The 20,229-nt window shown below is 35.0% G+C and overlaps 1 protein-coding gene across 3 annotated transcripts in view; it reads left to right on the top strand.

Annotated features, from left to right (window-relative positions):
* FCHSD2 (FCH and double SH3 domains 2) overlaps positions 1–20,229 on the top strand; it is a 268,065-nt gene that overhangs the window by 130,312 nt on the left and 117,524 nt on the right. For all 3 annotated transcript variants that reach the window (XM_043482268.1, XM_043482267.1, XM_043482269.1), the window contains exons 6-8: positions 8,075–8,208; positions 11,995–12,049; positions 13,000–13,128. In XM_043482268.1, coding sequence (XP_043338203.1) covers positions 8,075–8,208; positions 11,995–12,049; positions 13,000–13,128 — 318 coding nt within the window. The remainder of the gene's footprint in view (positions 1–8,074; positions 8,209–11,994; positions 12,050–12,999; positions 13,129–20,229) is intronic.

Below are 20,229 nucleotides of genomic sequence, written 5' to 3'. Positions count from 1 at the left end.
GGAATACTAATATTTCTTTGATATCCTGATTTCACTTCTTTTGGATAAATACCTAGAAGTAGGATTGCTGGATAATGTGTGATAGTTGTAGTTTTAATTTTTTGAGGAATCGCCATACTCTTTTCCATAAAGAGCTGTACCACTTTGCATTCTCACCAACAGTGCACAAGGGTTCCAATTTCTCCCCAACCTTGCCAATACTTGTTGTCATTTTTTTTTTGGTAATAACCATCCTAACAGGTATGAGGTGATATCTCATTGTGGTTTTGATTTGTAGTTTCCCTGGTGATTAATGACATTGAGCAATCTTGTACTTTTTATTATCAAAATTTCCTTCACTATTAGCTTTTTAATTTTATAATCTTGTTCTTTTAGTAATTACTTTAGAGATTCCAGTATGCTTTTTTGACATACTGTAATTTACCATGAATTGGTAGTTTTACTGCTCTTCAGACTTCAAGTCTATTGTGAATTAGTATTTTACCACCTCTTAAACAATGTAAAAATGTTTTAATAACATAATTCCATTTACCTCCCTATTAGGACTTCTTTGCTATTAGACCTTTTGTCTCTTTCCATGTCTTTTGTACTTTTTCTGCACTTTATTAATGTACTTTTTTCTGCACTTCAGTCTGAATATTTTCAACTGTTATCTTCCGGTTGATTAACACTCTGTTCTGCTATTTATCTTTTTCTTTTTGTGTGTTTTTATAGATTGATTGAAGTAGAGTTCATTTACAATACTGTGTTATTTTCAGTTGTACAGCAAAGTGATTCAGTTTTATATATTTTTCAGATCATTTTCCAGTATAAGTTATTTCAAGATATTAAATATAGGTCCCTATGCTATACAGAAAATCCTTGTTACTTACCTGTTTTATTCATAGTACTTTGTATCCATTAATCCCATACTAATTTATCCCTCCTTTCCTGCTTTTTCTCTTTGATAATATGTTTGTTTTATATGTCTGTGAGTCTATTTCTGTTTGTATATATATTCATTTGTAGTTTTTGGATTCCACATATAAGTGATATCATATAATATTTGTTTTTGTCTTACTTTCTTCATTTAGTATGATATTCTGTAGGTCTATCCATGTTGCTGCAGATGGCAAAATTTTGTTCTTTTTATGCCTAAATATAGTCCAGTGTGTGTGTGTATTGCGTATGCCACATCTTTATCATTTTTTTGAATATCGTTGATTTATAATGTTGTCTTAGTTTCTGCTGTAGTGTAGTTATATATACACTTATGTCCACTCTTTTTTAGATTCTATTTCCGTATAGGTGGTTACAGAGTGTTGACTAGAGTTCCCTGTATATGCTACATCTTCTTTATACAATTATCTCTCCATGGGCATTTGGGTTGTTTTCATTTCTTCACTATTGTGTATAGTGCTCCTGTGCTGTTCTGCTATTTCTTTCTTTTTTTTTTTTCATTTATTTTTATTAGTTGGAGGCTAATTACTTGACAATATTGTAGTGGTTTTTGCCATACATTGACATGAATCAGCCATGGTTTTACATGTGTTCCCCATCCCGATCTCCCCTCCCGCCTGCCTCCCCATCCCATCCCTCTGGGTCTTCCCAGTGCATCAGCAGAGGAAACCAGATCTGAAAGAGACACGTGCACTCCAATGTTCTGCTATTTCTAATCTGCTTTTAAAACTTATCTTTTGGGATCTCAGTGTATTTTTCAGTTCTGGAATTTTTGATTTTTTAAAAAATGGAGTCCGTGTTTCTGATGCAGTTCTTCCTGTTTTTTCTTTCTCCTGTTTAATGTATTACTCCTAATCTCTGTTTCATAGTTCCACTATCTGAACACTATAGGTCTCTTTTTATCACTACCTGTTTTTTTGTTTGTTTGCTTGTTTTTGGTTATTTGGGTCTACTGCTTTTGTAAGCCTCATGGTGCTGTATATTGTGGATAAAAACTGTAGTGGCTCTGGAAGATGTTTTCTGTTTCCAAAGAGAGTTAAGTTTTTTAGCAGGCAGACAGAATACTATTTAATCACTTTGATTCTGATAGGGTCTAGTGTTAGACTTTTTAGGCTTGTCTGTTTCACGTTTGTCCTTACTTCTGGGGTCTTACCTGAAAGTATAGGATATTTAACAAAGCCTTTCTGTTTTGACAAGACTTGAACTCCAACCTTTGTCTTCTCAACATCATGTAGCTGCTCTGCTCCCTCTGTTCATTGCTCAGCTCGTTAGCCTTTTAGCTACTGTTTTTTCCTGAATTTCTTGGAGCTTCATTCCACACATGCCATTTAGAAGTCAACTGATGACTTGGGGAACTTGCATAGATTTTATGGCTTGCTTCTCTGTAGTACCCTTCTTCCCAGATTGAGTCTCTCAAGTTCCTACTCTTTTGGCACCCTCAAACTCCAACCTCTGTTTCCACAGTCTAGTTAAAAAAAAACAAAAACCCACTTCTGTTTATATTCTGCTTCTCTGTACTGTGATTCAAAAATTGCCATAAGGAAAAAAGTCAAGGTGAATGTAGAGCATACCTAGCTGTGCTTCTCTTCTTCCAGATATTAAGTCCCTTAAGTCCAATGTGTATTGCTGTTCTTTAATTCTGGCTATTTCTAAAAATCTCTGTTGTCTAACTTTTACAGTTAATAGACAAGAAAAGGATAGTCTAAAACAAATTGTTCATGAACAAAACCAATTTGACTTAAAATTCTCCATCTGTAATATCTTTTTAATTGAAGTATAGTTGATTTGTAGTATTAAATTAGTTTGAGTTGAATAATATAATGGTTTAAAATATTTATAGATTATACTTCCATTTATAGTTACTATATAGTACTGGCTATATTCTTCATGCTGCACAATATATTCATGTATCTTATCTCTTGCCCCTCTCCCCTTACCTCACTCCATTGATAACCACTGGTCTGTTCTTTATATATATGAGTCTGCTTCTTCTTTGTTGTATTCACTACTTTATTTTTTAAATTCCACATGTAAGTGTTAATGTACACTGTTTGGCTTTCTCTGACTTATTTCACTAAGCATAATACCCTCTAAATCTATCCATGTTGTTGCAAATGGCAAATTTTCATTCTTTTTTATGACTGAGTAGTATTCCTTTGTGTGTGAACTATATGTATACCATAGCTTCTTTACCCATTCACCTGTTGATGGACACTTAGAGAATACTTCCAAATCTTGGCAATTGTTTTTTTTTTTGTTTGGTTTTTTTTGTTTTGTTTTGTTTTGTTTTTTATTTTTTATTAGTTGGAGGCTAATTACTTCACAACATTTCAGTGGGTTTTGTCATACATTGATATGAATCAGCCATAGAGTTACACGCATTCCCCATCCCGATCCCCCCTCCCACCTCCCTCTCCACCCAATTCCTCTGGGTCTTCCCAGTGCACCAGGCCCGAGCACTTGTCTCATGCATCCCACCTGGGCTGGTGATCTGTTTCACCATAGATAATATACATGCTGTTCTTTCGAAACATCCCACCCTCACCTTCTCCCACAGAGTTCAAAAGTCTGTTCTGTACTTCTGTGTCTCTTTTTCTGTTTTGCATATAGGGTTATCGTTACCATCTTTCTAAATTCCATATATATGTGTTAGTATGCTGTAATGTTCTTTATCTTTCTGGCTTACTTCACTCTGTATAATGGGCTCCAGTTTCATCCATCTCATTAGGACTGGTTCAAATGAATTCTTTTTAACGGCTGAGTAATATTCCATGGTGTATATGTACACAGCTTCCTTATCCATTCATCTGCTGATGGGCATCTAGGTTGCTTCCATGTCCTGGCTATTATAAACAGTGCTGCGATGAATATTGGGGTGCATGTGTCTCTTTCAGATCTGGTTTCCTCGGTGTGTATGCCCAGAAGTGGTATTGCTGGGTCATATGGCAGTTCTATTTCCAGTTTTTTAAGGAATCTCCACACTGTTTTCCATAGTGGCTGTACTAGTTTGCATTCCCACCAACAGTGTAAGAGGGTTCCCTTTTCTCCACACCCTCTCCAGCATTTATTGCTTGTAGACTTTTGGATAGCAGCCATCCTGACTGGTGTGTAATGGTACCTCATTGTGGTTTGATTTGCATTTCTCTGATAATGAGTGATGTTGAGCATCTTTTCATGTGTTTGTTAGCCATCTGTATGTCTTCTTTGGAGAAATGTCTGTTTAGTTCTTTGGCCCATTTTTTGATTGGTCATTTATTTTTCTGGAATTGAGCTTCAGGAGTTGCTTGTATATTTTTGAGATTAATCCTTTGTCTGTTGCTTCATTTGCTATTATTTTCTCCCAATCTGAGGGCTGTCTTTTCACCTTACTTATAGTTTCCTTTGTTGTGCAAAAGCTTTTAAGTTTCATTAGGTCCCCATTTGTTTATTTTGCTTTTATTTCCAATATTCTGGGAGGTGGGTCATAGAGGATCTTGCTGTGATTTATGTCAGAGAGTGTTTTGCCTATGTTCTCCTCTAGGAGTTTTATAGTTTCTGGTCTTACATTTAGATCTTTTATCCATTTTGAGTTTATTTTTGTGTATGGTGTTAGAAAGTGTTCTAGTTTCATTCTTTTACAAGTGGTTGACCAGTTTTCCCAGCACCACTTGTTAAAGAGGTTGTCTTTTTTCCATTGTATATCCTTGCCTCCTTTGTCGAAGATAAGGTGTCCATAGGTTCGTGGATTTATCTCTGGGCTTTCTATTCTGTTCCCTTGATCTATATTTCTGTCTTTGTGCCAGTACCATACTGTCTTGATGACTGTGGCTTTGTAGTAGAGTCTGAAGTCAGGCAGGTTGATTCCTCCAGTTCCATTCTTCTTTCTCAAGATTATTTTGGCTATTCGAGGTTTTTTGTATTAAATCTTGGCAATTGTAAATAATGCTGCTATGAACACTGAGGTGCGTGTATCTTTTTAAATTAGTGTTTTCATTTTCTATGGATATATTGCCAGGAGTAGATTATTGGATCATATGGTAGTTCTAAGTTTTTGTAAGGAACCTTCATACTATTTGCCACAATGGCTGCTTCAGTTTATATTCCCACCAACAGAGTACCAAGGTTCCCTTTTTTCCCACATCCTTGCCAGTGTTTTGTTATAGGTGGTCTTTTTGATGATAGTCATTCTGATAGGTGTGAAGTCATACCTCACTGTAGTTTTGATTTGCATTTTTCTGATGACTAGTGATGTTGAGCATCTTTTCACATGCCTGTTGGCCATCTATATATCTTCTTTGGAAAATTGTCTATTCAGAACTTCTGCCCATTTTTTAATCAGGTTTTTTTTAATATCAAATTGAACTGTTTATATATTTGAATGTTAACCCCTCTGTAACATTTTAATGTTTGTGTTCTTTTTTAAAATTTTCTCTATTTTGTCAGTTTTATTTATTGTTTAAATAGTTTTACAGAAAAACAGCTTCTTTACCTCAGTAGACTATTTGTGTTTCCTACTCCTTTACCTTCTTAGTTTTTATAGTAGTTGTAATTAATACATGGATAATTATTTTTAGATTATTCTGGGTTTTTTTGCATTCTCTATTTCCTAATTTATTGTTAATGTTTCTATACAAGCTTTATGTTTATTATTTTTTACTTCTGAATACATCTTTTGTTTATTCTGCTTTATTCAATCATTCCTCTGTTTTATTACCACTAAGGTAATACAAATTAAATTTTTTTAAAAGTTATTTTCTTAGGATGAATTTCCAAGACATGACTACCGGGTCAGAGAACCTTCAAGTTGTTAGCAGGTCTGTCTATCCAGTATCTGTGTCATACTCAGGAATCATACTTTTAATTTCTTCAATAGAATCCTGAATTATAATATCCACATTTTTCATTTTGTATGGTCCCTTAGCTCTTATGTAAACTTACATTCATGTCTCTGCTCAGTGCTAATACCTTTTAGGAAAAAGTTGGACATATATCACATCAAGGCTTTTCTTAACATAGGTACTATTAAGCTTCTTTTTAAGTATATAACTTATTCCTCCTCAGAAAATTGGATTTCTACAGAAAAAAAATTTTTATTTTAAAAGTTGGAAAGGAAATCCTATTCCTTTGCAAATTAAGTTTGATGACTTTTATTTAGTAATTATTTTTGATATTTTGCTGTGTACAGGCATTTTCCTTTGAAGAAGAACCCAAATTACTCTCACTTGAAAGAGTTCACTTGGGTGGTGGAGAACACTTGGTTGTTATTTTAATGAATGCTAGGGAAGAAAGGGTCACAAGAGATCTCTTCATTGTGCACACAGGCTCTCTCTAATACTGTTTCATAAACTTATCTTAGAAACTTATGTAAAGAGAAAAATCAAGTAGGATAGACCCAACTAGAGTTTAAGGAAGAGATTTTTGAGAAGTCCTTTAAAAAATATGAATAACACAAAATTCTTCTAATATTGTGGCACATATAGAATATAATTTAATTAATAACCTTTTATAGATGGAAATTAAGTAAGTAATATCTATGAGATATTTGGTTACCCGAGAGTAAGGAGAGATGTCTTTTCCTTCAGAGGGTAGGGATATAAGGAGTGAGTGACTGTGTGTGTGTGTATGCATGTGCTTGTGTGTATGTGCCCATGTGCATGTACCCATGGTGTTCACTTTGTGTGAATATTCCAAGATTCTATCCACATGGCTTGCAATCCTCAGGAAAACCTTTGACCTACTGTGTTTCATTTCCTCTCAAAATATTCAAATTAGCAGACCTTTTCAGTGCTTGTGTATCACCATGGGACTCTTGGGCTTCCCTTCATTGATTAGTTTTTCTGGGGCCAAGTTTCATTGTTTTGGACATACATTTTGGATATAGATACCTTACACCTGACTCTTCTTTTAAATAATTCATCCCTTTTGCCCATTAAACACAGCTGTATTTTTTCAGGCTATGCCCCACTTCCTGATTATTAATATCTAATTGTACCCATGGAGCATTCTCTTAGCTCTTCACACATGCAAGCATGGCATTATTGGGATGTTTAGCACTATTCTGTGGGAGTGTCAGGTTGTTATGAAGGAGAAAAGAGGTGTTTTTGTTTTTGTTTACCCTTTATTCATAGCCTGACACTTATTACATGCTCAATAAATGTACCCATAGGGAACCTTTCAGTTCTCTCTCTTCCTGTAGAGTAGTCCCTTTCTTAACACCTAAGTTACTGAGAAACTCTAGCCTGTATGTCAAACGTTTAAGTTTAAATTTATGTGTGCTTTACCCGTGCTCTTCTGATGTCCTTGTTCTACTCTACACTGTTCATCCTGGCGCAGTAGTCTCTTAACCAGTACCTCTTCCTGCTTTGCTGAGTTTCTTCAGTCTCCACCATATATTGACAGTGTTATTCCAGGCTCAGAAGTTTTTCAATGGAGGCTGCCCTGAATTGACCTCAAACTGGTAAAACTGGGGAAACTCAAACTGGTGAAACTGGGTAAACTGGCCTCAAACTGTTTCCAACTGGGGAAGAAAATTCCACTTTGGACATCTAGAAGGGTCCCAAAGCAGTGTTACTTGGACCCCATTGTGTTATAAGAATTATTCATTAAATATTTCTTTGCGTTATTATGTCTGTCCCTTCTCCTAGAATCTGTATCCAAAGAGTTATAATTGTTAGGTGGTACCCAGGTTTCTTGCTTCTCTCCTTCATCTTGGACTTACCATGTTAAACTTCTCAGATTTCACTCTTCCTTCACTCAGTGCTGAAATGAATCCTTCAGTATCCTTTGTGCCATAGGAGACTTTATTAGTATTATGAAGATTATAGAATTGCTTTAATCTTTTGCCTTTATTGCTGTGCTCCAACACTAAGAATATTTTCTTTGTTGCTCTTCTTATGCCCTAGTCAGTTATCAGCAGCACTCAGAGGTTATTTCTCAAAGCAGAGTTACTAGGCAAAATGTGACACTATTCCATACATTACTTGAAATGGGAGTACCAGCTGTTCACTGGATTTTAATTTGCAATTTGAAGGGTTCTAAAAGTGCTGATTCTTCTCCTGGGTTTCCATCCTGAGGGCATAGTGCATAGTTCTTAGGACAGACTCATTTTCTGTAAGCCTAAAGACTAAAATCATAAACTGCACTTTGTATTTTACAGTGTGTGGACCAGTTGACAAAGATCCAAACTGAATTGCAAGAGACAGTAAAAGATTTAGCTAAAGGCAAGAAGAAATACTTTGAGACTGAGCAGATGGCTCATGCAGTACGAGAGAAAGCTGACATCGAGGCAAAGTATGTGTTTTAGCATTTCTGAAAAACTAATTATGCAAATAAATGTGATTTTTGCCAGTACTTTGTTTTCTGTTAGTACAGGGCATTTCATCAGACCTGTAAATGTTACATACTTTAGATCAAAGTTTTCTCTTACATTGGTTGATTTTATTTACATTAATATTAGCAAAATGAGAATGTTTGATCAGTTTTCACATTAAATTGAATTTTGAAAAAGAAAGAAGACAAATGAACATTGTATTGGAAGCTTAGCAAAAGTCTGCTTAAGTTGCTTAAGTGTCTGAATATCAGGGTTTTAGAGCCTCATTTTTCTCATGCCAGACTAAATCAATTGTAGTTGAAAAATCCCTGATCCTCAGTGTGCCATTGAAGGATAATGGACACATCAAGTGAACAAGAGCACTGACCTCAGTGTAGAAATCCTGCCCTAGAATTTTCTCTTATATGAAGTTCCTCTTATATGAAGTTCTAACATACACTTTTTAATGTATGCTTTAGCAACTGTGTGTGAATTTTACTTTCAGTATATGTGAATTAAAAGTCATTTATTTGAAAATAATTAGGAAAAGAAGGAACTGGCAGTTTATAACAAAGAATTGTAAAGCTAGCAGTTAGAGATTTTTGCACTGACAGCTTGAGGAAAGATTAAAATTTTTTAAGAATAAAGAAACCTGTGTTATAGAACGGTATTCTGAAGATGTCCGTAAGGAAGGGTAAGACTCCCATTCGGTCAGCTCACTGATGGAAAATGTAGGAGTTTGAACTTCTAGTCATGGAACCAGAAAGTCTGTACAATTAAACACTTGTGCAGACTAGGAAGGAGTCAGGGATGTCTTTCTAATACATTTTTTTTTTATCTGCAGGAAATTAAACAATCTCATAGGCAAATGTGAAAATTTAGGGGCTCCTGGAAAATTTATTTTGTACCAAGGGATGGTAAATAAATACTCATAACATGCTTAATGTTACTGGAAAACATATTTAATATTTCCCTTTGTTTATTATCTTAATTATTTTATTTTTATAAGCATACAGATATTTCCTATACTTTCTTAAGAGTGGGTGAACCTGTCTTCCCAGTAAGATCTGAAGTTTTTAGATTAGATTCTCTCCATTAGGGATATCCTGTCATGGTGGTTTTTAAGAACTTGTTTTTTTAAACTCTCAGGGATTTGAGAACAGAGAATTGACGGATTTTGTAGAGCATATATAAATACCTACTTGAGCCAAGGTCAACGGGTGAAAATGAGGACAGTTATAGGGCTTTTCTTGAGAGGTATGGGTTTGACACAGGGACTTCCCTGTAGCTCAAACGGTAAAGAATCTGCCTGTGATGCAGGAGACCAGGGTTCGATTCCTGGGTTGGGAAGTTCCTCTAGAGAAGGGAATGGCAATCCACTCTAGTATTCTTGCCTGGAGAATTCCATGGACAGAGAAGCCTGGCAGGCTACAGTTCGCGGGGTCGCAAAGAGTTGGACACGACTGAGCGACTAACACACACACAGATGGATTTGGCACAGATGCTGATCACAAGAAACTACCTCCTAATATGGTTCAGATTCAAAGAGGATACAGCAGATCAAACATTTCGTTCCATATGTAACTTTTCTGAAAATTAATTCAACAACAGGGAAAGAAATATCTTTATTCACTTGCTAAGTTTTTTTTTTTGAATGATTACTCTATATTGGGTATGATGGATCCAGAAATGAGTAAGGTAAGCTTTGCCCTCAAAAAGTTTAAAGCCTAGAATTAAAAACAAATGTGTATTTAAGTAAACTTACGGTTTGTTTATTCACAGTAAACTCAAAGAAAGTAAATGCCTAATGTCACCTAGTAATTTATTTTAGTAGTTATGTGAAAACACTGTTATGTAAGTCTAGAAGATAGATTAATTTTGCCTAATGAGAAAGGAAACCTTTATAGAAGAAGTGGTATTTGGACACAGTTCTGAAGAATGGTTTTTCTAAGTAGAGATGAGAAGAAAGACCAGGAAGGGGAAGTGAAAACTGGGCTATATATAGTTTTGACAGATGATTCGACAGGTAGTGAGATGTGTACATTAGGAGAGAGCATAGAAGGAAGTATACAGTTTGATGGATGAGTTCCACTTTAAATGTATATGTTCTGAAAAACCTGTGGGACCATGAAGTTAATATATTTGGTAGAGGGTTATGTATCTGACTCTCACAGGAGAATTTGGGCTTGAAGATCTTGGTTTGGGGGTTAGTTGCATATCAGATGATAGTTAAAAGGATGGCATCATATATAAAATGAGATGAGAAGTTGAGTTTGGAAACCTAAGGAACATTAACATTTGGAAGGTGGGTAAGGAAGGGAAGTATGCAGTATAGTTCATTGTTTGTATCAATATATATTTTATTTGTTCTAGATGATAATCTTTGAAGTTAGAAACTTTATTATTTTACTTGTTACTAGTACTTTCTTTATTGCCACACAAGGATTGTATGAGGATTAGCAAATGAAGCAGAAACTGTAAACCTAAATCCTTGTATTAGAAAATCTAGATGCAACTCAGACTGTTTAGATAATGGCTACAAAAAAAAGTAGAAATGCGTATACCCCAAACCCAGTGTTTCTTAACCCTGAGCAGGCACTCCAGTTTTAAAGTCTGTAGCCTTTGCTTTTCTAGATCAAAACGAATAGGAATCTGATTACTAAAACCCCCATCAAGTATGAATATAATAACAAAGTAGAAAAATAACAGGAGTATCTTAGATCCAACTTTTTTTTTTTTTAACAGCGGAGCAGTTGGAATGCTTATTTGTGCATCTAACAAGAGAATGTTTTTCTCTTTTAGAAAGTTGAGAGACAGCTTTTGCTATCCTGTTCACATTTGCTCAGCCGAGACTGTCTTGCTCTGTCTTCCAGTACCAAATGGCCTGCAGCTTTACTTCATATAATGGCATAGCTTCCAGCACATGCATTGACTTTTCCCATGGCAATCACCATGACACTATAGTCAAGACAAACATTGCAGCTTCAAAAATCACTGGTCGTTGGAATGTTGGTTGTTCCTTAACATTTGTCTGTTGACTTTCTCCTTACTTTTATCTCTAGTTGTTTGGGTAAAGCTAGCATATTTTTATTACTGATTTTAATTGTGGTTCCCCTCACAAGCTGAGAGGGATCGAGAGAAATAAGGACCCCAGAAAAGAGAAGGTTAAACAGTAAAATCATACAGGGCAGAAAGTCAAAGGGCTTTATCACTATGTTCTGAATACTATGTTAAGAGTGGAGGGAGCACTCCAACAAGAACTTTTAATGGGAAACATGATGGAATTAAGGCCTTTGTAGAGCCTGTCAGTATCATACTGTAGGTTGCATTCCTATTGCAACGTGGCCAGGAAAGCCTGCTAATCTTTGCCTCCATAGGTTGGTTGTCCATGGGCCTTTTTGAGCTTCCTTGCAGGTACTAAAGTATGTGCAATTGTATGATACAGGGAATAATCTGTAGTTTGATGACTTCTGTTTATTAGGCAGTACCCACATACTGAATTTGTCAAATGGTATTTTTGTCATTCAGGATATTTTTATTTTATTAATCCCACTATTTTCTTTTTCACCATAATATTAAATTCTTCCTGTAGTTAAATAAAGGAAAATAATCATTGCTTTCGGTTTTCTATTTATCTAGTTCTCTTTTAGAATAGTGTTATGGGAAAAGGTCACTTGTTTAAAAATTTATTAATTATAATATTTAATCATTTTATTATGATGTAATTTGATAATGTTATTAAATATACTTTTCTATTTTCATTATAGATCTAAACTTAGTCTTTTTCAATCAAGAATCAGTTTACAGAAGGCAAGTGTAAAGGTAAGTTTTTGAAAACTTTTATTTCACAATTAAGAAAGCTTAGCTTAAAAAAAAAAAAGAACTGGGCCTTTTGAAGGTGCAGGTCAATTATTTCCATCTAGTTTCCATATAGAGAAGCATTTTAATGTCATTAGGGAAGAACTTTTTTTCCCAGTTCTTGGAATTTTTCAGTGAGGTGTCAGCCCTTTGGATATTCCCTACTTCTCAAGATTGCTTTAGAGGTAAATTTCTGTACCTAACCTGCTTAGGACTGTTGCCTTCAGCACTTAGCCCAAGAGACTTTAACTGGTCTATGGGCTTTAGAAAGCTTTACAAAATCCATTTCACTTAGATTTATACCTCTGAGCACAATATTCTAGACCAGATGCAAGTGAATTTTTCCTATGGGATCCCCAAGCTGTAGAATACCTGATAAATAAGCTTAGTGACCTGCCTTTGTCTGCTAAGCTTCCCTCTAGCATGCATTTCTTTTGGTGCATTAGAGGGTGTTGATTTTTTAAAAATTATTTTCTAACTCCAGCAGATTTACTGATGTCTTTGAAGATAAGAGATTTACTTAATTTGAGAACCATTATTGTCCCATCAGAATAAAATGAGCATAAAATTTTGAAGTTTTCTCAAAAGTTTTGAAAATACATAAAGTATAAATAATAAATATTTGAAAACCCTCTCACTATGTGAGGCCTGGTGTGCTGCAGTTCATGGGGTCACAAAGAGTCGGACACGACTGAGCGACTGAACTGAACTGAATTTACTGTGTGACACAGTTCTAGTCACGGTTTATTGAATTCTTCAATAGAGTTGAAGAATTTTTATATGCATATAAATGTTTCTTCACCTGGTCATCTTTACTCTCGTTGGGGAACCAATTAAGAGTGGTAGTACCCTTGTATGTTTTTCAGTACTATATCGGTTTGCACTAACTATTTTTTCCTCTTACTGTGTTTTAGTTAAAAGCCCGGCGATCTGAGTGTAATTCCAAAGCTACCCATGCAAGGAATGATTATCTTCTTACATTAGCGGCAGCAAATGCACACCAGGATCGCTACTATCAAACAGATTTAGTTAATATTATGAAGGTAATACAGCCTTAATATCTGCAGTAATTTTGTATGAGTTGACTGTTGGGTGTGTGGGATTGAGTCTATAGAATAGCAGGCAGTACCTTGCATTTTGTTGAAATATGGAATATACTTTGTATTGTTTACGTAACCTCTGTTTCATATAATTCTGAATTAATTTTAGTATAAGAAAATGTTTAAAGCCAAATCATAGTAAAAGGTTGTATTATTCCCTAGCAGCAGCATTTATTTACTGTATAGTGGTTATTAATATATGATTATTTTTTAAAAGCTTAGATTTTAAAAATTTAATAATTTTATGCTTAATTGATAGATAAGCTTGTGCATTAATGTTTTATGATTTTGAGGTGCCTGGGGGTAAAACAAGAGAAAATATAACTAGTAGTTATATAAGAATGTTAGAATGGGTTACAATTACTTGTATGCCAAAATTCGATCTCGGTCTTCCTCTGTTTATACATCTATATGTATCTTTAACTTTAACTCAAGGAAAAGACAAAGGGTGGAGAAGAAACTTTTTTAACCTGCTGCCAGGTTTGCCCTCATGGCTGGTAGGCAAATTCTGCTTGAATTGTATCTCTTTATCTCCTGTCCTCTCAAGGACCCAAACTTTTGATTATTCTGTCTTTATTTTCAACCCATCCCTCTCAAATACATTGTTCTTAATGACTGTCCAGATACATTGCTTTGATTGAATTGCTTGCGCTACAAATCAGAGATGTTGAGAAGGGAGTGCAGCAAGTTATTGTTTTTTTCTTTTTTTTTTGATACGGTGGCTCTGAGAAAGAGATAAACTCCGTTCAGAAACTACAGGTTCTTTCCTTGAAAGTCGAGACAGGACATATACTAGAACCTTTAAGGAAAAATGGAGGGATGGAGAGAGTAATACTGAACTAAGAAATATCCTATTGCAGTTTTTTTATTTCCTTTTGATTTATTGTGTGAAACCCCTTTTCCTGATTTCTATGCTATTCTGACTTCTGCTGATTAGAATATAAGAGATGAGAGAGATCTGAATTGTTTTGACATCCTAGACGAGAACTCTTCATACATTTTCCCATAAAATAGTTGACCTCGAGGTTTAGACATTTTATTATGTGTTGCATAGTGCTTCAGACTTACAAGGACCAACTGGAGACTTGGCAAATATATACTTTCCCCTTTGAATATTTTTAAATCAACATTGTATTAATTTAAACAGTAGCAAAAATAAAATATTCGTGTTTTTTTTTAATTGAATCCACAGACAAAAAAGATTTCTTACCTAAAACCCTATGACCTTTTATATACCAGGAAAGGTACAGTATTATTTGGGGGATCTGCTCCCTGCCAGAAACAAAGAGGAGGTTAATGGGCCTAGCTGGGCCTCAGATTATGTATCTTTGAACACACTTTGAAGTCCTTGTACACCTAGGTATTTGATTGGGTAGATGTGCTTCAGATTACTCATTTCATGAAACATTATAGGGTATTGAATGATAAAAAATCGAGGCAGGAATCCCTCCTGTCCTTTAGAAACAGGAAATTGTATTCTCAAATTTCACATTGTGTGTGCTAATTCATTTCCTTCCTTATGCGAATTCTGTAGTGTGCAATATTGAATAATATCCATTAATTATACTGTTAGCTACTTAGTAAGTTTCTATCATTGAATTGATAGTGGCCCTTTAGTGGCTGGGCTTTTGTTAATGTTACAATAGCTTAACTGGAATCTTTTAAACAAAATTTTTATGGTGGTATAGATGATCTTATGTGCAAAGCAGAAGTAGAGACACAGATGTAGAGAACAAATGTATGGATATCAAGGGGGTTAGTGGGTGCGTGAGAGGAATTGAGCCATTGGATTGACATATATACACTATTGATACTATGTACAAAACAGATAACCAGTGAGAACCTGCCGTACAGCCCAGGGAACTCTATTATGTGCTCTGTGGCGACCTGAACGGGAAGGAAATCCAAGAAAGAGGGGATATGTGTATACATATAACTGATTCACTTTCCTGTACAGTAGAAACTAACACAGCATTGTAAAGTAACTATACTCCAATAAAAACTAATTTAAAAAATTTTATATGAATAGCTTGAAAGCAGGAAATTTGAGTCATTGATTTTATCATACAGTGATACACATTTAATAGTTACTTACAGTATGGTAGCTACTGTGCTAAGCTTTGGAAGAAGCAAAAATAAACAAGACACTCTTCTTATTCTTAAAGAGCTCAGACTAGTTGAAGAGAGATAATTTAAAAATGATGAATCAGAATAATGAATTCACATAAAAGGACCATGGATAGTAGTAATCACAACTGTCTTTTTTTTTTTTTGATTACTTGATATTACCCTAGCATTATTCTAATCACTTCATCCATATTATTCTTTCTTATTTTCTTCTTTGACCTGGTTAGTGTGTATAGTTCATTATTTAAATAATACACTAGCCTATAAATGAATGAAATCCCAACTCTGGATGAACCACTGTTTACCAGCATCTAAGTAATCAAGTCCTATTGAAGAAAGTCTTTCAATAAAGCAGATTCATGATCATAAATTAATGTGGCTGTGCTGTGCTTAGTCGCTCAGTCTGTGTCCGACTCTTTGTGACCCCATTGACTGTAGCCCACCAGGCTCCTCTGTCCATGGGGATTCTCCAGGCAAGAATACTAGGGTGGGTTGCCAGGTCCTCCTCCAGGAGATCTTCCCAACCCAGGGATGGAACCGAGGTCTCCTGCATTGCAGATGGATTCTTTACCATCTGAGCCACCAGGGAAGCCCAAATTAATGTGGAACCAGTTTCAAATGGATCCTCAACACTGTTCAGATATCCTCCTGTATTTCCCTGGTTGACTTTCTCTACTATTTTCAACAATTTTGTCAACTTTTTCCCTTGTCTTAAAATCTCAGACTTACCCCAGCTCTTTCACACTTGGCAGGTGGTCTTTCCTGCTAATTTTTAGAGAAAATAGAAACCATTAAAAGGGAATTCCATTACTGTCCTATTACAGGCTTCATCTGTATTGTAGACTCTTCCAAGAAGTCTAATAAGAAGAGTTGTTCCTCCTTTCTAAAGATGATCATTTCATTTCAGCTTTGGATGCTGTCTCATTCCCTCCCACCTTCTCAGGGATTTAAAATGATTGACTACTCTATTTTTTCCCTTATATCTCTGGGATGTTCTATTCTTAGATTAACAGTTGATAGCATCTTAGACGACAGCCCTCCTATGTCTATCTTTTGTATTACACTCCTCTAGTCTGGTTTAGTTGCCCTCTGTGTGCCCTGGAATGGGATTATTCGGGGACCTCTCTTTGCCTGTCATCTGTGTCCTGTCCTCAGCTGTCTGTATCACAGCTTCTTTGTATACTTTCTTCCTTGGTGGGATACATCCTCTAGTACTTTCTTGAGAGAGTGGGCGTGAGAAGTAAGTTTTTTAAGATACTAATGTTATGAAGATGTTATTTTTCTGTGCTCATTCTTAGGTATAGAATTAAAGGTTAAAAACCTTTTTTATTCAAACGTTGAAGACAATTGTTGTCTTGTTTCCTGTTGTCTTGTGCAGTCCATGGGGTCACAAAGATATCTAGAACTCTGAACCATCTGATTCTTCATTCTTCATATCTGCTCTAGTGTTTTTTCTTTTCAGCTTATGAAATATTTCTAGAATGTCCTTTGATTCTTAATTAGTTCTTCCCTTTTGTTTTCTCTTTCTGGAACTCCTGTTATTATGATGTTAGTTCTCCAGGTCTAGTCCTGCAAATTTCTTTTTTCTTCTTTTATTGTCCTTTGTCATTATACTCTACTGTCTGAGATACCTCTTCAGCTTTATAGTTTTTTGTTAAGTTTTTAATTATTTTCAACATGGTTTTAATATCCTTTTGTTCTTGAATATCCTGAATTTTGTTCCTTTAATATCCTGAATGTTCCTTTTTTTTTTTTTAATTTAACAGGTTTCTATGCTTTATCTTCTCTTTTTAATTCTGATGGTCTCAGTGATAGAATTTATTTTGAAGTTTTCTTTTCCATACATGATCTCTCTTTTAGCCTTTGGGTAGGACTTACGAACTTTGAGCTTCCCTATATGGTGTTCTGGTGGACCATTTGTAGGGGAAACTGTAATATCAGTATCTTTATGTCTCTCCTCTTAGCTGGTCAAAACTACTACTTTGCTCCTTTCATCATTTCTTCAGATCTCTTTTCTTGTGTTGTTTGCTGAGGAAGGCTTCCATGATCTCCTTAACCCAGTTACACTCCCACCCAATCTGATGGTCTCATAAAATGATTTATCTCATCTTTGAAGCACTTTGAAACATGGTTGTAGTTTTACCTGTATTTGTGTGATTTATGTGATAACTGCCTTATCTTCCACTTAATTATACATTCCATGAGGACAGTAATTATTGTCTGTATCACTTGAGGCTCCATCCTTGCTATCTAGTACAGTGTATGATTCCTAATAAGTGCTAATGTTTCTAAATTAATACTGATTGAAGAGTGAATGAACAATTACTCTCATTTTTATCCTTGCAGAATGAATAATTCTCATTTTACAAATGAGGAAAGTATGAGAAAGCCTGGATTCAACTCTGGCAGGTTTCTCTGCCTTCAGAGCTGGTGCCATTAGCTCTTTAAATTATACCCATTCATTAGACTTATTTCCTCTTTCCTTGTTAAATGTGGAGTAATCCTGCCCTATGTTATCTCTTTGGCTTCTGTCAGGAGCGAATAAGATAATGAAGAGTGTTTTGTTAATTTTGAAAATTGGTATACATGTCATTATCATCCTATTAAATAACATAAATTCTGTTATTCTGTTTTAAATAAATCTTACTTTTTTAGGATGAGGATGGGGAGAGTGTAGAAGAGACCTTGAATGCTTGGGAGTGAGAATAGAGCAACTGTTTGGATGTCTTAACATTGCTACGTTCTTCTCTAGGTAGCTTAAAATACATTATTTCATTTAGCTTTTCATAATTTCATTATTTCATAATATCTTTTGAAGTAAGTATTATTTTTTCCCTGTTTTACAAGTCAGATGATGGAGGCGCAGTGAGATTCAGCTGATCTGTATAATAGTTAGGACTTAAATCAAGGTCTCTGTAACTTCATACCCATATCTTTCTTAGATTTCATGCTGTGTTCTTTTCTACATACCATTCCAATATTCTTGATAGTAAAATTTAGTATAATAAGCAGTAGCATACCATGAATGTCATAAATTCTGAGAGAACTATAGAATAAAATTAACAATTGAAAATCACAAATTCTGCTCTGTCCTAATTATTCTAAAGAGTAAGATCATGTCAGTTTCTAAATAAAAGTATTTAGACAGGTTCCCCAAGGAATACTTTGTATACTTTATGTTTAGAGTGGATATTAAATATATTACTTAGTGTCTAGGTATTGTCAGGCAGGTTTTTTTTTTGAATGCCAAAATAAAACAACAGCAACAATAAAAAAGAACTGTTACTTGGCCATGAAAACTGGATAACTGATTTCATCAAATCTATGGGAAAGCAGTTCAGCTGACTGCTAGGACGTCTTGTAGTTTGTTCCTCAAATGCTCCTTTTTTGTAGAGTGTTCTTGTGCAATATATAAGCTGATATTTTTACTTTTAGAAGCTTGCGGAATATTTTCTTAGTGGTTTGGATGAGGAAGGATGAAGTATAATGCATCCTAGTAGAAAAGAGAACAAAATGTCAATCTAATGAAAGACTTTTTGAAAAGCTTAGTACTAGGACCCTATTTCTAGACAGATATTTAGTGGATGTCAAACATATCTGACTAGTTGATAATTAGGCAAAGTAATAAAAGATGAACATCTTTATATGTGACCGAAATATAGAAAATATGATAATATGGCGTATCTTTTACAGACATTTGTCTTGGTTAAATGAAGAGAAAGTCATTATTGGTATCAGGTCTCTTATTTTTAAGGTTTTTCTGACTAAAACTCTAATTATTCCAAAAGTCTTCTTCATTCCCATGTAGGATTTGTTAACTCTCATCTTCTTGATTTTATTTTTTTTTTTTTTTTTTTTTTTTTAATTTTTTTATTAGTTGGAGGCTAATTGCTTCACAACATTTCAGTGGGTTTTGTCATACATTGATATGAATCAGCCATAGATTTACACTTATTCCCCATCCCGATCCCCTCCACTCCCTCTCCACCCGATTTCCGGGATACAGTAATCTAAGGGTTGTAGTTTATTCTCTTCATTACTTTTCAGGACGTCCTGCCATATTTTCCCTTCCTGGCCTGTGAGGTTTTCTTGAATAGGGTCAGTTTGTTTTACTATGGGAAATTCTTTTGTTGTGGTTATTTGTTGTTTTTCCCTGCTCTGCTTTTTAATAATTGTTCTTTGTGTTTTGATCTTTGTTAATTTGATTAATATGTGTCTTGGGGTGTTTCGCCTTGGGTTTATCCTGTTTGGGACTCTCTGGGTTTCTTGGACTTGAGTGGCTATTTCCTTCCCCATTTTAGGGAAGTTTTCAGCTATTATCTCCTCGAGTATTTTCTCATGGCCTTTCTTTTTGTCTTCTTCTTCTGGAACTCCTATGATTCGAATGTTGGGGCGTTTCACAGTGTCCCAGAGGTCCCTGAGGTTGTCCTCATTTCTTTTGATCCTTTTTTCTTTTTTTCCTCTCTGCTTCATTTATTTCCACCATTTTATCTTCTACCTCACTTATCCTATCTTCTGCCTCCGTTATTCTACTCTTGGTTCCCTCCAAAGTGTTTTTGATCTCATTCATTGCATTGTTCATTTTTAATTAACTCTTTTTTATTTCTTCTAGGTCTTTATTAAACAATTCTTGTATCTTTTCAATCTTTGTCTCCAGGCTATTTATCTGTAACTCCATTTTGTTTTCAAGATTTTGGATCATTTTTATTATCATTATTCTAAATTCTTTTTCAGGTAGATTCCCTATCTCCTCCTCTTTTGTTTGACTTGGTGGGCATTTTTCATGTTCCTTTACCTGTTGGGTATTTCTTTGCCTTTTCATTTTGTTTAGATTGCTGTGTCTGGAGTGGACTTTCTGTATTCTGGAGGTCTGTGGTTCCTTTTTATTGTGGAGGATTTACCCAGTGGGTGGGGTTA

The sequence above is a fragment of the Cervus canadensis genome, chromosome 11, assembly GCF_019320065.1.
Source record: "Cervus canadensis isolate Bull #8, Minnesota chromosome 11, ASM1932006v1, whole genome shotgun sequence".
Classification (NCBI taxonomy): Eukaryota; Metazoa; Chordata; class Mammalia; order Artiodactyla; family Cervidae; genus Cervus; species Cervus canadensis.
Note: the sequence above shows the minus strand (reverse complement) of the source record. Positions and strands in the feature narration are given on the sequence as shown.